General features: G+C 54.2%; 1 protein-coding gene across 1 annotated transcript in view; it reads left to right on the forward strand.

Annotated features, from left to right (window-relative positions):
• The first annotated feature begins 714 nt into the window (after positions 1-714).
• LOC135324467 (paired box protein Pax-5-like) overlaps positions 715-13,850 on the forward strand; it is a 191,092-nt gene continuing 177,956 nt past the window's right edge. Inside the window, exons 1-2 of the mRNA XM_064500961.1 lie at positions 715-787; positions 12,630-12,795. Coding sequence (XP_064357031.1) covers positions 742-787; positions 12,630-12,795 — 212 coding nt within the window. The 5' untranslated portion in view covers positions 715-741. The remainder of the gene's footprint in view (positions 788-12,629; positions 12,796-13,850) is intronic.

The following is a 13,850-nucleotide window of genomic DNA, read 5'->3' on the forward strand; positions in this document are numbered from 1 at the left end:
CTTCCCGAGCAAGCAGGGCTTTGGTTCGGTTCGATCTGATTTAAACGCGTTTCTCGCGGGGGATTTAGTGGGGGTCCGGTTGGGGTCTTTCTGTTTTCCACGGGTTATGGGCAAGTAAAGCCCCGTTTCGTTCCCGAGGACGCTAGCAACCCCTCGGAAACCGGGCTACACGGGGTAGGAAGGGAGCGGGGGGCACGATGTCTCTCGTCGCCCACTCAGAGCTAGGGAAGTTGGTTTGGCAGAAAAGTTGGCCATCGACTTTGCCTGGCTGGTGGCAGTAAAATCAGGGCCGCCTCTGCTTCCGCCTCGCCACCGCTGCTCTGCAAACAGCGAAATACTTGAAGGCAGTTGGTTGCAAGAAAACTTTGATTCTTGCTACTATTGTAGATGTCAGAGTTTTCTTTGGTTTTGGCTGCATCTGGGGACATCTTGTGATGTTTTAGAGAACAGGACATGATCTCACATGGCGAGAAGCTCTTCAGTTTCTTAATCATTTCACGGTTCCTTCAGAAGCTTTTTTCCACCTAAAACGTTTAGTTTCAGCTCAGTGATCAGCTGCAAAAGCTCGTCAGGGAGCGGAAGAGTTGAATTATTCCAACCTGCGAGGAGCCCCTCACGAAAAAAAAATAAGAGAGAGAGAGAGAGAGAGAGAGAGAGAAGAAAAAGAGACCTCCCCAACAACAACAACGAAAAGTGGGAACTTTTTTCTCTGTCCATTTCACCAAGTCCTGAAAAATCAGAATGGAATTAGAAAAAACCTACGCGACTCCCAGGACTGGCCGAACAGGTAGGACTCGGGTACTTGGCTATTCCAAGACGTTGTAAACAAGCCTGGGAGCTTCCCTGCCCACAGAGATGTTACTCTCTGCGGTGTCATGGCTACGGCTGCACCGGCATTTGGGGGGCTCCCAGGTTCGGGGATGTGCTCAGCCCCACGCTGCCCGCGCAGGGGCACGGTGGTGCACGATTGAGCCCGTGCCCCGTGTCACGCGTGGCCCGAGACGTCGGGCTGGGCATAGTTTGATGCGGCGGTGAAAGCCGTGTGGCGAGGCGGGCACTGCTCGGGCTGGGGGAGCGGAGGTTTCAGCAGAAAACGAATCAGCCTTTTCTGAGCACCAAGGTTTGCGCGTGCCGCGTGGGCTGAAGTGTTTGCACGGCAGTGTGCCTTTCGGACCTTCAAATTCGCATTATCTAGATCAACCATTTCCCAAGCAAAAGTCAACACTTAACTCGCGGCTTGACAGCCCTCGGCGCCGGAAGGTGTGGAGATGGAAACGATGGAAACGGGTTTCGGGATAACATGGTGCGTCTGCCCGCAGACAGGCACAGCTCTGGGTCACAGGTCGGCCGGGGCCATTTCAGATACCCCGTCCGGCCACAGAGAGACCAGGACGGCTCTCCACCTTCCTCTTCGCCAACCTGCAAAGGCACCTGACTCTTTGCAAGCGTCCAGTGACGGTGACTTTCCCAGAAGGGCGAACGAAAGGGATCTAGTGAAGTTCAAACTCTCCCATTATCTAATCCCCTCCCGGGCAGTAGGGAGCCTGGCGCAAGCAGAGCAGAGGGACGCAGTGAGGTGGGCAGGAGTGGGGCTTTGGCTTTGCAAGGACAGAGACGGAGCGGGGCTGCGGAGAGCCCGGGGAGCCTTGGCGACCCCTCGGCGCAGTGGGGCCCGGGGGTGACTGGGGAGGGAGCATGTGCGTGCGGACGTGTCCTGAGGAGCTGTCTATAAATGCATTTTTGAAGCGATCGATGGATCTTTTTTATTAGTTAAATCGTCTGAATAATTGTTTAATCGATAAAGCATTTCGTTGCTCCTAGATGCAGGCTCTGCATGGTGTGGGGAAGGCCCGAGCAGGGAGGGATGGCGGGGGGCTGAAATGGGGACTGTGCTGGGCTCGGCTGCCCGGGCTTCCCTTCTTGCTGCACAGTTCCCTGCCACAGGCTGTGGCCAGCTCTGCCTCGAGGCAGCAAGCCCTGGAGGGAGGGGGGATGTCAAGGCTCTCTCTCCCCCCCCCCCCCCCACTCCATGCTGACTTGGGAGACTTCTGCGCACTCTTCTGGGACACAGGCAGGCAGGGATACCGAGGGGCTGGGGGTGCATAGGGTCGGGAGGTGGAGGGAACGTCTAGATCATGTGAGTGCAGGCGTAGCTGCAACATCTCTGTGGAGGTGGCTGAGCTGGGGTGGTGGTGGTGCGCCACGGAGAGAGGCTGCCGGTGCTTTGTGACGATGGGTTCGCGACCGGCCCCGCGTTTTCGCTCGTCTCTTTTGCACACGGCGAGATGGCCGGAGGAAAGCAAAAGTGATAAATAGCGAAAAGCCCCTCCCGCTGCCCCTTGGTCCCAGACTGGCCCAGAGCGGACTTGCCCCTTCTCCTTTCCCTTCTATCCTTTCAGTCCAACGCTGCTGGTGAGTCTGAGCTCGGGTTTTCGCTCCGTTCTCTGAATCCGTTCTCTTAGGGTAGCCCAGAACCAGATATGACTTCTGCAGCTTCCTTTCGTGAGGTTGAACGGAGGAAGGCTGAAAAGGGTCGGATTTGATGCTGTTTTTCCGTACACTAACACAAGACTTGCAAAGCGTCTCCGGGGCTTTTTTCTAGCCCTGGGAATAGAGATCTGCATGTCCGTGGGATTATACTGTGTGCAGAGCTACTGCGCAGAGCTCGAGGCTCCCCCATGCTTCTTGCTCTCACTACGAAGTCCTGCCCTGATCCGGTTCCCCCAGTGAGAGACTCCCCGCTTCCCTGGCAAGTACAGGCACACTAGCCCGCCAGGCCACCCAGCGGCCGTACCTTTCAGGGGCCCCCGCCTGCTCCCGGCATTTTAGCTTTCACCATCGGGGAGGTTTTTATTTCAACGAAAATTCCCCCCCGCCGCCCCCCCCCCCCCCCCCGGTGAGTCGCCGAGCACGCTCGCTGGCGATTATAAGCATGCGGCTGTCCCCGGATGCGGGGGGTGGGATGCTCCCCGACCCCTTGAAGGTGTGAGATAACAGCGGAGGGGCTCTTGGCCTCGACCACACCCTCCTCTCACTCGCCGCGGAGCGAGGAGCCGCCGGGAGACCCCGGGAGCGCAGAGCAGCCAGCTGGAGCAGGGGACACAAATCTGCTCCCTCGCCTAAGCGGTGCAGACTTCTTGGAATCCCAAACGCTCCGAGCGGCTGCATTTCCAAGTTTCACCAAGCATTTTGTTTCCTGGGGCGTTGCTTTCATGCCTAGCCCTGGCAAAGGCATAGATCTGTGCTGGCTGCAGAGAGGGTGCCCGCCCCCCAGGCACCGCCGACAAATTCATGGCAAAGGAAATCAGGAGGGCTCTAGGACCCCTTAGGCGCCCGCCAGCGCGAAGCAGTTTCTGCGACCTTGTTTCTTCCAGCGCAGAAGGGGAAAGCAAAAAATAGGGGATGTATCTAGCACCGCCTGAGTCCTGCTCGTGGGTTCTGAGCCCTTCTTAAACCCCAGATCGCCCCACGCAGGGCTGTGCCCCCTGCCCGCCGTTGCTGCACTGATCCTTGCAACAGCGTGCGTGTGAGAGGGCCCGGGGCAAAGCAGCCGTCGGGGAGGCTGCGGCTGCCCTCACAGCCCAGTTCCGGGCCAGGGACTGGGGGGGGGCAGGGGAAAGGGACACGGTTGGACCCAGGTGAACGGTGACGAGCCGAGGGGGCGTGGAGAAACTTTTTCGCGGCTCGCCGTACGGCCGGCAGGAGTCTGCTGTCCCTCTGCTGTCAAATTCACAAGGCTGCAGCGGGCCGGGCGCAGAGCGAGGCTCGGTGGAGGGCAGGAGAGCGTATGGACCAGGCCGGGGGACCACGGTGGAACGGGCGATGCCGGGCAGCTCTTGACGTCCGCTGGAGCGAGTGCTCCCGGGCCACCAGCGTGGGCGAGACGGGCCGGGAGCCGGCTGGACTTTGGCAGTGCCAGCCCTGCGCGCATATCGGCGGTGGGTGCCTGACCCTGGTGAGTGGCTAGAAATGACCCTGTGCCCTTGGGGAGCAGGACCCAGGAACCCCGGACCGACAGCAGGGATGACCTAGCGTGAAAGGCCATTGCAGGATAGGGGATGTGGCTTCTATGCCTTGCCAGGACCTGCCATGCACAAGCCTCCCCACCTGTGTCTGTACCTAGGCACATAGGTTGGCTGAGCCCCTCTGTCCTCTTTGCTTTTAGTCAAATCTCATGAAGGGGCTAGGAAAAGGGGCTGGATTGCCCTTCAGTCCCGAAGAAACACACGCTCGTTCCCCCGTTCCCCACCCCCCCCACCCCCCGTCTACCTCTAATGCCGCCAGGCTAAGCTGGGGAAAGTTCACAGCCCCTTCCTAAGATTTGGCTACAGGCGAAGAGGGCAGAAGGGAGCGCTGAGTCCCTCAGGCACCAGGCTCGCTGCACGATGGGAGAGGCAGCTTCTTGGCTGGATCGCGTCGGACATATGGAGTGAAACCCAAGGAGTGGGAACAACAACTCAATCACAGAGAGAGAAACATGGCTTGCCTCCTTCTCCTGGGTCTCAGAGCACCCCCCCCCCCCCCGTGCTCTCTGCGCCCTTTTCCCAACACCCTCCGCCCCTGAGCTGGGATTTCCTCCTGCCAAGGGTCATAGCTTTGGCCAAGAGCACCCCCCCCCGAAAATATTTTCCTGCCCGGGACACAGAAATGATTCTCTTCTTTGTCCCTTTGCCACATTGTCTGAAGACCCAGCCCCGATCGAGCTGGTTCCAACTCTCCAGCTCTTTCCGCCCCTTCAAAGGCATCGGAGCCTTTTGTCTTCGTTCCGCACAGAAATGCACCTGCTTCACATTCCGACAGAAGGGAAGGGGACGAGAAGGGGAGTTACCCACGTGATTGCACTTAGACACCGCACTCTTAGGGTTGGGTCTGTGCTCAGGGCCACTTATGCACTGTGCCTGTCATTAATGATAGCTCATCACAGCTGAGCTTCAGTTTGGTGTGTGCAGGAGTGGGTGTAGCTCTGCCTGCTCATTCCCACTGAATATCATTGTACAAACATGAACGCTCTCCGCGTGTAGGCGCACGCATCAGACATTTGTGATGCACTAGATGCACAAAATTATCACGGGAAGGAAAGAAAAAATGTAACAAAAAGATACAGTTCATTAATTCTGTCAAGCACGTGAAACTATATCCAGTAATAACTATAGATTTCATGAGGACTGAATAATAACCAGCAGCAAAACGGACGGTGTCGAGTTTCTTTTGTGAGGTATGTCACATGTCCTTTTCTTAAGCCGACGAGACACAGTAGCTCTGCCGTATATTTAACAATCGTTATTGCGTAGCAGTCATTCTGCTGTTCTCTTCGTAAAAGGCAGCATCCTTCTGTGACTTTCTATAAAGTGCCTCCTCCTTAAAAATTGTTACAGTTTTTGTCACTGTCTCATTAACTTCGATATAGAAATGCGGGATGGGAGTGTGGGGGTGGAAGCGATGGGATAAATTGTGCTCTTGCTGGAGGGCGAGAGAGTTGACTAGCTGGCTGAGGAAATCCACTCAACACTCCGCAATTTGGCCTTGGGACCTATGTCTCCCTGGTGCATGCTCCCCTCTCTATGGGAAGGAGCTCCTCGCAGGACCGGGCTCACCTCCTTTCAGGTGTCTCTCTGCCATCAGAGTCACTGGGGCCGGGGAACAGGGTATTAAACAGACTCCCCCATTTTGGGGTTGGAGATGGATGGGAACAGGATAGTTCCTAGCAGGTCTCAACAAGTCCCCAACTTCTGCCCCAAGGGGAGGAACCCCTTTCCCTTGCTATCTGATGGCACCACCTGACTCCCTTCAAGCCCACGCTGGGGAGCAGGGCCGGCGCTGGAAGCCAGATCTCAAGTAGCTGGTGCATGTGTTCCCTCCCCCCCCCCCCAGCCCGTTTTATATACATCAACGTATCCCTCCCAAGGCTTGTCAAAGAAAGCCGACCACGCCCCCTTCTCCCATTGGCCGAGAGCTGGCTAATAGGATCCGGCCCAGCCCGGCAGCCAATGCGGGGAGCTGGGCAACTTTACTTTTCTGACTGGCCCTGAGCCGGGTGAGTGACGGGCTAGCCCCGCTGTCCACATGCAGAAGGGTTCTGAAAGCTGGTCCCGGGAAGCGCATTTCTTCCACTGTGGGCGGACTATAACCAGAGAGCGCAGGCAGATCCGTACGGGAAGAGACCGGAAAGCTACGCAGTGGCCCCGGGCCGAGGGGATTGCTGCAGCTCCCGGAGTAGCAAGTGTGGGGACCCCCTCCTGTCGCCGTCCCCATTCACACTCACCCCCACGCCATCCGTCTCTCCTCCCCCCCCTCCCTTCTCCGCATCCCCCTCCGCCCACAACAGCCTGCAGCCCCGGATGGGCAGACAGCACGCCCGGGGCGCACGGCTAGAGCCAGCCGAGGGTGCAGCCCCTTGCCAGCCTGGGCAAGGGTGTAGGGAAGGGGAAAAGAGTGGGGAGCACCCGGTGTCTCCTTCGCCCAGCACGGGCAGCAGCCGACGCCGCCGTGAGGAGAGCGGGAGGAGATGGGCACGCAGCACTTGCGCCCAAAGTTTGACGGAGCCAGCTAAAAGGGGGTGCCCGCAGCACGCTCGCCCCTCACCCCCGCTCGACTGCGAGGCTAAGAGAGCTCCGTCAGAGCTCCCTCCCTGCTCCTGTCTTCCCTCTCCGCACCCTTTCCCCCCATACACGCACCCCACCCACCGCCTCTTCACTCTTCGCCTCCGCCTCCCTGCCCGACTCGCCAAGTTCCTTCCAACTTCCGTAGTGAAGAGCGCCCGGGGGCGGGGGGGGGGGGGGGGGGGGGCGACACGACGACAACGACGACATGCGGACAGCGTCGAGATCCGGCGGGATCCAGCCAGCCCCGAGCTCCCTCCGGGACTGAGGCGCGCAAACGGGGTGCCTTCCTCCCTCCTCCGCCGAGCCTTTTCTCCGCCGGACACCGACGCAACCCGAGCGACCAAGGGTTGCGTCGGTCGCTTCCACCTCCATGCCTACCGGGGACTACGCTGACACCGCTCCATGGCGATCTGATACTAGCTACGGGGTCGAAGGGCGGGGGGGGGGGCGAGGGAGGCGGAGAGCGACCCGAGAAGCGAAGCCCGGCAGGCAGCGAGCCAGCCCACGGCTCCAGGCGGAGGACGGCGGCGGCACCATATCTCCTACCTTACGGAATAACCAGGCATTGTAACTTGCGGACAGGGAATCTGCGCTTGGTCATTGGTGTCTGATACCTCGGCCCTAAGTTTGGGGGCGTTTTTTTCCCTTAGTTTTGTTCTGTTTCCTCACCTCCACTTCAACGCCCTCACCCCCCCCCAACACACACACACACGAGCGCTGCCAGCGAATCGAGATCTGCTCTCCGAAGCTGCCCGCTCCGTCTCAGGACCGCTCCGATGGAAATACACTGTAAGCACGACCCGTTTTCAACAATGCATAGTAAGTAGGCTGCTAGTTCAACTTCTCTGACACGGTAGGGCCGAGCCAGGCCGTGCGCGTTTGCTAACGGGGGCTGCCGGGCCCGGGTTCTCCGCTAGCCCTGCGCTCCGGGGGAGCGGGGGTCGAGAAATCCAGCAAGCGGTGGCTCTTCTCGCCGTTTCTTCCCTCCGTTCCCGCCCCAAGGCTTCCGTCCTGCAGCCCCGCTCGCGGAGATGATAGGCCGAGTCACCGGCTGCAGGGGTATCGGTGGAAGAGTCGGTCGGCCGCCCGGACTCAAACGAAATCCCAGGCTGCATCCGGGATCGGGACTCGGGGGAGAGGGCATTTGGGCAGTTGTCCCTCCCTCTTGCACCCCTTCCTTTCGGGCGCAGAAATTCGAGGGACTCCTTAGTCCACTTTTCCCTTCCTGGCTTGCAGCCCCCCCCCCCCCCCCCTTTTTGGCTAGTTTTGTTGGGGGAGCAGAAAGCAGGCTTGGAAATGCTACAAGCAGGATTTTTTTTTTTGCCCCCGTAGAGGAATGAGCCTGTGTGTGTGTGTGTGTGTGTGTGTGTATTCCTAAATCAAATCTCTGAAAAACAAAGCCTCCCTGTGTTTCTGACGAACGGAAAAGTTTGCTACGTGATGCTCTCACTATATTCCAACATTTTGATTTATGTTATTTGAAAACAAAAAAACAAACAGGCTAAAAACCCCATCGGCACTGAAGTGGGGCTCGAGGGGAGATTTTTTTTCCCACTCCACAAGAAGGGCACAATGATTCCTTTGCAACCTTTGCATCAGAAAGCACGGCAGATCTCAAGCAGGCAGCAGCAGCTGGTTGAGTTAGCAGATTGCATGGAATGGGTTTGCCTGAGATTTGTTGTGCTTGAGAAGTTGGAGGAAGATTTATCCATCAACACAGCGTTATGTGAAATGACATCTCTCACGGTGAGTTAAATGATGGATTACGGAGAGAGATTGCAAGGAAATATAAGGCAGAATTAATAGCATTTCCTCTTTTGGACTTTTAGCCAAAAGAAATTTGTTTGCGAAATACATAATCCAGCGCTAGAGCTAGAAATCTCTCTCTCTCTGTATATTTATCTGTCTGTTTCTCTCTCTCTCTCTTTCTGTCCATCATAATTTTGGAAGGGATCTAGAGTAGGTCAGTGCAGACGGGCTGGTAATCAATGATTCACTTCTGTTGCATATAAGATGCGCTTTCCCTCACAGGGAAATGCATCATTTTAGAGCTGCAATTATTTCTCCCCCTCAATTGAGTCAAGTCATTTTCAAAAAAAAAAAAACCCTTTAAAGGGAGGGAAAAAAAGCGATCTCGGGTCTTGGGGTGAAAAAAAACAAAAAACAAACAAACACAAATGCCATCCCCAAAGGGAACCATTCCCAAACGAGTGTGTTCCCGGGGAGGTGTGACCTGAGCGAAAAGCGACTTTCAAACCTGGTGCGCAGGGAGGGCAGGTTTAGCCTGCACTTGCCTTTGCACTAATTTGACGGGACACCAGATGTGGGGGAAACCACCAAGGAGCTAACTAGCTCCCTCCATGGGAAATCGATATCTTCTGCAGGAATTTCGTGGGAAAAGGTGGTGGTGGTGGTGGGGGGAAATCACTGCCTTTGCTCTGATTTCCAAACTGTTCCCGGAGAGACTTCAGAACCATTCGCTGCCAAACAATCTCTGCCCCGCCCCCTCCGGGGGGGGGGGGGAAATTCCCCGTGAAATGCACCCAAAAAGGACACCGGGAGCCAGGCAAACCACACTGGCTCCTCTGGGTCAAGGGGAGCAGAGCTCCCCAGCTGTGCTTCATCAGGGACTTTGTGACTATCTTTACAGCGGAGATGGAGAGCTCAGACCCAACACCAGCGTTTTGGGGCAGGGGGGGAGGGGGCTAAGGCGGAGGCAGGCAGTGGGAGTTCAGTTCCTTCTCCAGGTGTGACGGTCCCCCATGGTCTCTCCATTCTCCTTTAGAGGGAGAGTCCAGAAACCGCCAATCCCAGTCACATCCCTGATTCATAGCATTGCCACGTTGCTACCAGGGAAGCCAGAGCCTTCCAGGTGGGAAGGACCATAAATGCAAGCATCCATCTGCCTCTTCCCCATCCCGTTCCTTGGGCCGGGCCCATAAGCTCCTCGTGGGTGAGACAAGATGGGCAGGCAATGGGCCAGAGAGTGTCACATGTCTCAGCAGTGAGGTTTGCAATGAGAAACGAGCCCTGTCCTTCCCTTCCAAGCTGAGGCTGGTTCCCCCACTCACTGTTACCCGGCATCTCTCTCCAGTTCCTCCTAAGCAAAAGTTTTCCCTCCTGTAACTTTTCTCTTGGCCCCCAAAAGCCCCAGGCCAGCATCGGTTCCCTGGGTACCACTGTGCCCATCCTTCACCAGGGGCTCCCTCCTACCCCCTCCACTGAAACAAGCCCCTCTGGCCTCATCCCCCATCCTCACTTCCTATTGGACACTGGCATTTTGAGAGGCCAAGAGCTGGCCAGCTGGGGCTGGATGGAGGGAAGGCTCAAACTGGCAATGAATGGGACAGGTGAGGGCTGGGGTAAAGCAGGGCCGAAAGAGGCAAGAAACGGAGGAAGGCACTGGCCCTCCAGCTCCCATGGCTCTCAGACAGGGCAGGTGGGGACCAAGCACCATGCGCAGGGGTCGGCACTGCTGGGATGCGCAGAGCAGCCCTGGCTTTTTGCAGATGGCTATGATGAGACTGGCTTTTCTCCCACCGACGAGGTGAGGAGAAACCCACCCCAAACCAACCTGTGGCCCCCAGCTTCCCCCAGGAGCTCAGGGTAGGACTGGTGTGGATTGTGGGCCCTTTCGCATAGGGGGGTCAGGAGAAGCACAACACTGAGAGAAGAGTTTGCAAGTATTGCTGTCCACAGCTGTGATCTGGGGTGCAGAGACACATGGAGGGGCTGGATGAGTGGCTCTAGGCTCAGCCATACGACCCATGCACGTGTGTGCTCTCCTGTATGCTTCACTGGATACACACTCATGACACCTGTTCCCCTGCTCCCACTCTCTGCCAGGGTTTTCTAGCTGTGGCACCCGAGTTAAACCCCACTTAACTTGCCCTAGCTTGGAGGCTCTCTTGGGACACAGGCTGGCAGATGGAGTGTCCGGCCAGAGGGCAAGCCAGCCAGGAAGCCCCCACTGTATGGTCCCATGGTGTAGTCAGGTCGCCTCTGCCAAGGGTGGTTGGGGGGAGCCATGTCTCTGCTCGGCTGGACCTTCAATAAAGGCAGACAAGGGGTTGCCTTCCCACAAACATTTCCTTGGGGGAGAAACTTCCTTGTGCCAAACAGGTGAGGGAGGACCAGCCATCATGATTCCCCAGCTGGGAGAGCACATGGGGAGGGCTGAATCCAGGGCACTTCTAGAAAAGGGGAGCCTTTGGGCTCGGTCCCAGCCAGGTGTGTAGCTTGGGAGTGGGCCCCAATTCCAGGGGACCAGCCCATTGTGATGGTGTGGGATGTTTGGGGAGAGGGCTCCTCAGAACCGAGAGCCATGGAGGTATGCGGGCTCCCCAGTAGGTCATGAGCTGGGGGTCTGGCCACCAGCACAGACTGGCTGCTCTCTGTCCTCCAGAGCTCAGTAGGGCGGACCCTCGGACGGTTGGAGGGCAGCAAGCCAGAGGCAAGCTGACTGGCTCGGCCCTGCACCCGGGGCTTGGGAGCTCTGCTCTGCTGTGGCCATTTTGTCTGTGTGCAGAGCCTGCTCTGGGTAGGGTGGGGTGGTGGGCTCCACTCAGCCCAAGCATTGCCTGTAGCCCCCAGGGCTTCTGCACCACATACAGCCCCTGCACCATGACAAGGTTGCAGCACCCCAAATTCCTGCACAAGTTCCAGCCCATGCCAACACTGGCTTGTGCGGAGCTGGGGGTCCTGGTGGCTGCATAACCCAGCCCACTGTGGGCAGCCAGATGCCCCGGCAGGCCGAGGGGCATCCCCTCCCTGGGAGACTGAGCCACAGAGGAGAGGCCTGGGTTCCCTTCCCTGACTACAGGGTTGTTTTCTTTCCATTGTGAAGAGCCCTTTTCAGGCCTGGGCTCCCTAGGCCTCACTCAGGCTGGGGTGTTGAGGCAGGAATGTCCTGACAGTTTTAGAAGGTGTTTACAAAGTTTGGCAGCAGTTCATCAATGGTGAGATGACTAGATTTAAATAAAAATAACTTTTTATAATCTCTTTTTTAGCACTGAAGCATTTGACTTGTGAGTTTATTCGGCACAGTTCAAATTCTCTGTAAATAGAGAGATTTTCCTTATTACTTTTGTTCCAGTATTGGCATCCATGCTGCCTGCCTGTTGCTTGTTTTCAATTTCCCTGCTCCTCTGCAATCTAAGTAGTTTGGATGATTAACAACTTGAGGGTTAATTATATTTTCTCACTTCCTACATGGGATTATTACACGTTCATTGTTTTTTACACAGTTTAGCTACTATTCATCTAACTGGGTCCCATTTCCCACCAGGTATATGATTCACCTTGGTAAAGGTGAAACAGTGCAAATTGCTAGAAAAGGAATAATATATTGGGCTCAGCTGAGCATTCACATTTCATTTGTGGGATCATAATATCTGCAGAGCCTGCTGTAAATTATAAGAGGAGAAAGCATTCCCTCTTGTGTCTTGATTAAGTCAAGTCATTTGGAAAAAAAAATCTATTTAAATTCAGGCAACCCCTTTTCTGGTTAGATACAAGTAAATGTACACAGAGCATTTACCCAGCTTTATTATATATTTTTTTTTGGCTTCACAGATGGAGGCTGACTAAAAGTCACTTCACCACCAGGCAGCCACAAGGCCTTCCTAGAGAGTTCTTTCTTTGGCAAAATCAGCCATTGGGTTTGAAAGGAACATGGCCTGGATCTGGTAAATCTGATCCTAAATGTGTGATTTCAAATGGCTATTTTCCAAACCCAGGGCCCGATTCAGATGCCCCTTCAGCCAGGAGGGACCTTCCTTGCAGTTAGTGGCATTGTAGCAGTGCGAAATTGCAATCAGAACAGAACGAAGCCTCGATTTCCTCCACCCTTGCAATTCCAGCAGTGTATGATAAAAAACAACTTGAGATTTATCAGAATCTTGGAGGAGTGATGCCAAGTACAGGAGAATATTGTGGCTAAACAGGATTGCTGTGGAGAAATGTCTGCCAACTATCACAAAGCTGTTCTCCTCCCCCCCCCCCCCGCCCCATGTGTGTGTGTTTCAGGACATGGAGGAGTGAATCAGTTAGGGGGTGTTTTTGTGAATGGTCGCCCCCTTCCAGATGTTGTCCGCCAAAGGATCGTGGAACTTGCCCATCAAGGGGTCAGGCCGTGTGACATCTCCAGGCAGCTGCGAGTCAGCCATGGTTGTGTCAGCAAAATACTTGGCAGGTAAAGGGAAAACAACAAATCATTCTGTGCCTGTAAAGAAAAAAATAATGCCTGTCCCTTAATGAAAGGCTATAAAACAAGGGACAAATCAAATGGAGAATGAAAGAATTCTTAGGAAATCAGTCTAGCCATGACATGGGGTTCCTTGCCATTGATTTCCTGATGATTTTATATGTCTGACATGGGAAAAATTGGAACTAGTTATGTGTTTATTTTGCCCCCTTCACAGTTTCTCACATGTAATTCTGAAGAAGCAAAGTGCGAAATGTTGCATGTGGTGTATTTGGTATATATGTGGTATATTTCCTGCACCTGTTTGTCCTGAACAAATAGACAAATCTGTGAGTCATCTGCAGTAAATTGTAAAACACAGAAGTTATGAATCATTCAGTGAAAGCTATCCCTTTTGTTTTCTAAACAACACCTACTTTTAGCATATAATGTTATTATATATCACATGAGCATTGTCGCCATGTTCATTTACATGGGCTATTTTGAAATTTGTCCCACTGCTTCATTTGAGGTTTTGCTTTATTCTTGCAATGGAATATGGTCTTAATTAAAATGCAGAATACCACAAGTAATTATTAATTCTCTTAATTTTGGTACTTTGAAAGTAGCCATCTGTTCAGATTGGAGCTGCTCAAAGCAGTATAACAACAGCAAATTAAATCCAAGGCTTCTGTCATTTCATGATTTATTTTTAACTTGATTAAAATTCAGGACAAAAAAAAATCTGTCTTTTCTTTTTCATATCTTGTGGACAAATCTGAATGTCATTTGTGTAAATTGCTGTTTTAAAATGCTCTTCAACTGTTGGTATCTTTTGCATTCTGAGATGCTTGCACATCTCACATTAAGGAAAATATTTTTTTAATTGCAATCTTTTTTCTCTATAGTTTGGAAAAGTTCCTGAAATATTTACTGAGCTTTAACAGTTCAGTTTACTATTTTGCATTTTGCTGCTGTTATTTTTATTGGTACCATCCTCTTCCTATTTTTAACCGATCTGTTTTATTTGTCATAGCATAGTTATAAAGACTACAAATGCTGTT

The sequence above is a fragment of the Dromaius novaehollandiae genome, chromosome W (assembly GCF_036370855.1).
Source record: "Dromaius novaehollandiae isolate bDroNov1 chromosome W, bDroNov1.hap1, whole genome shotgun sequence".
Taxonomy (NCBI): Eukaryota; Metazoa; Chordata; class Aves; order Casuariiformes; family Dromaiidae; genus Dromaius; species Dromaius novaehollandiae.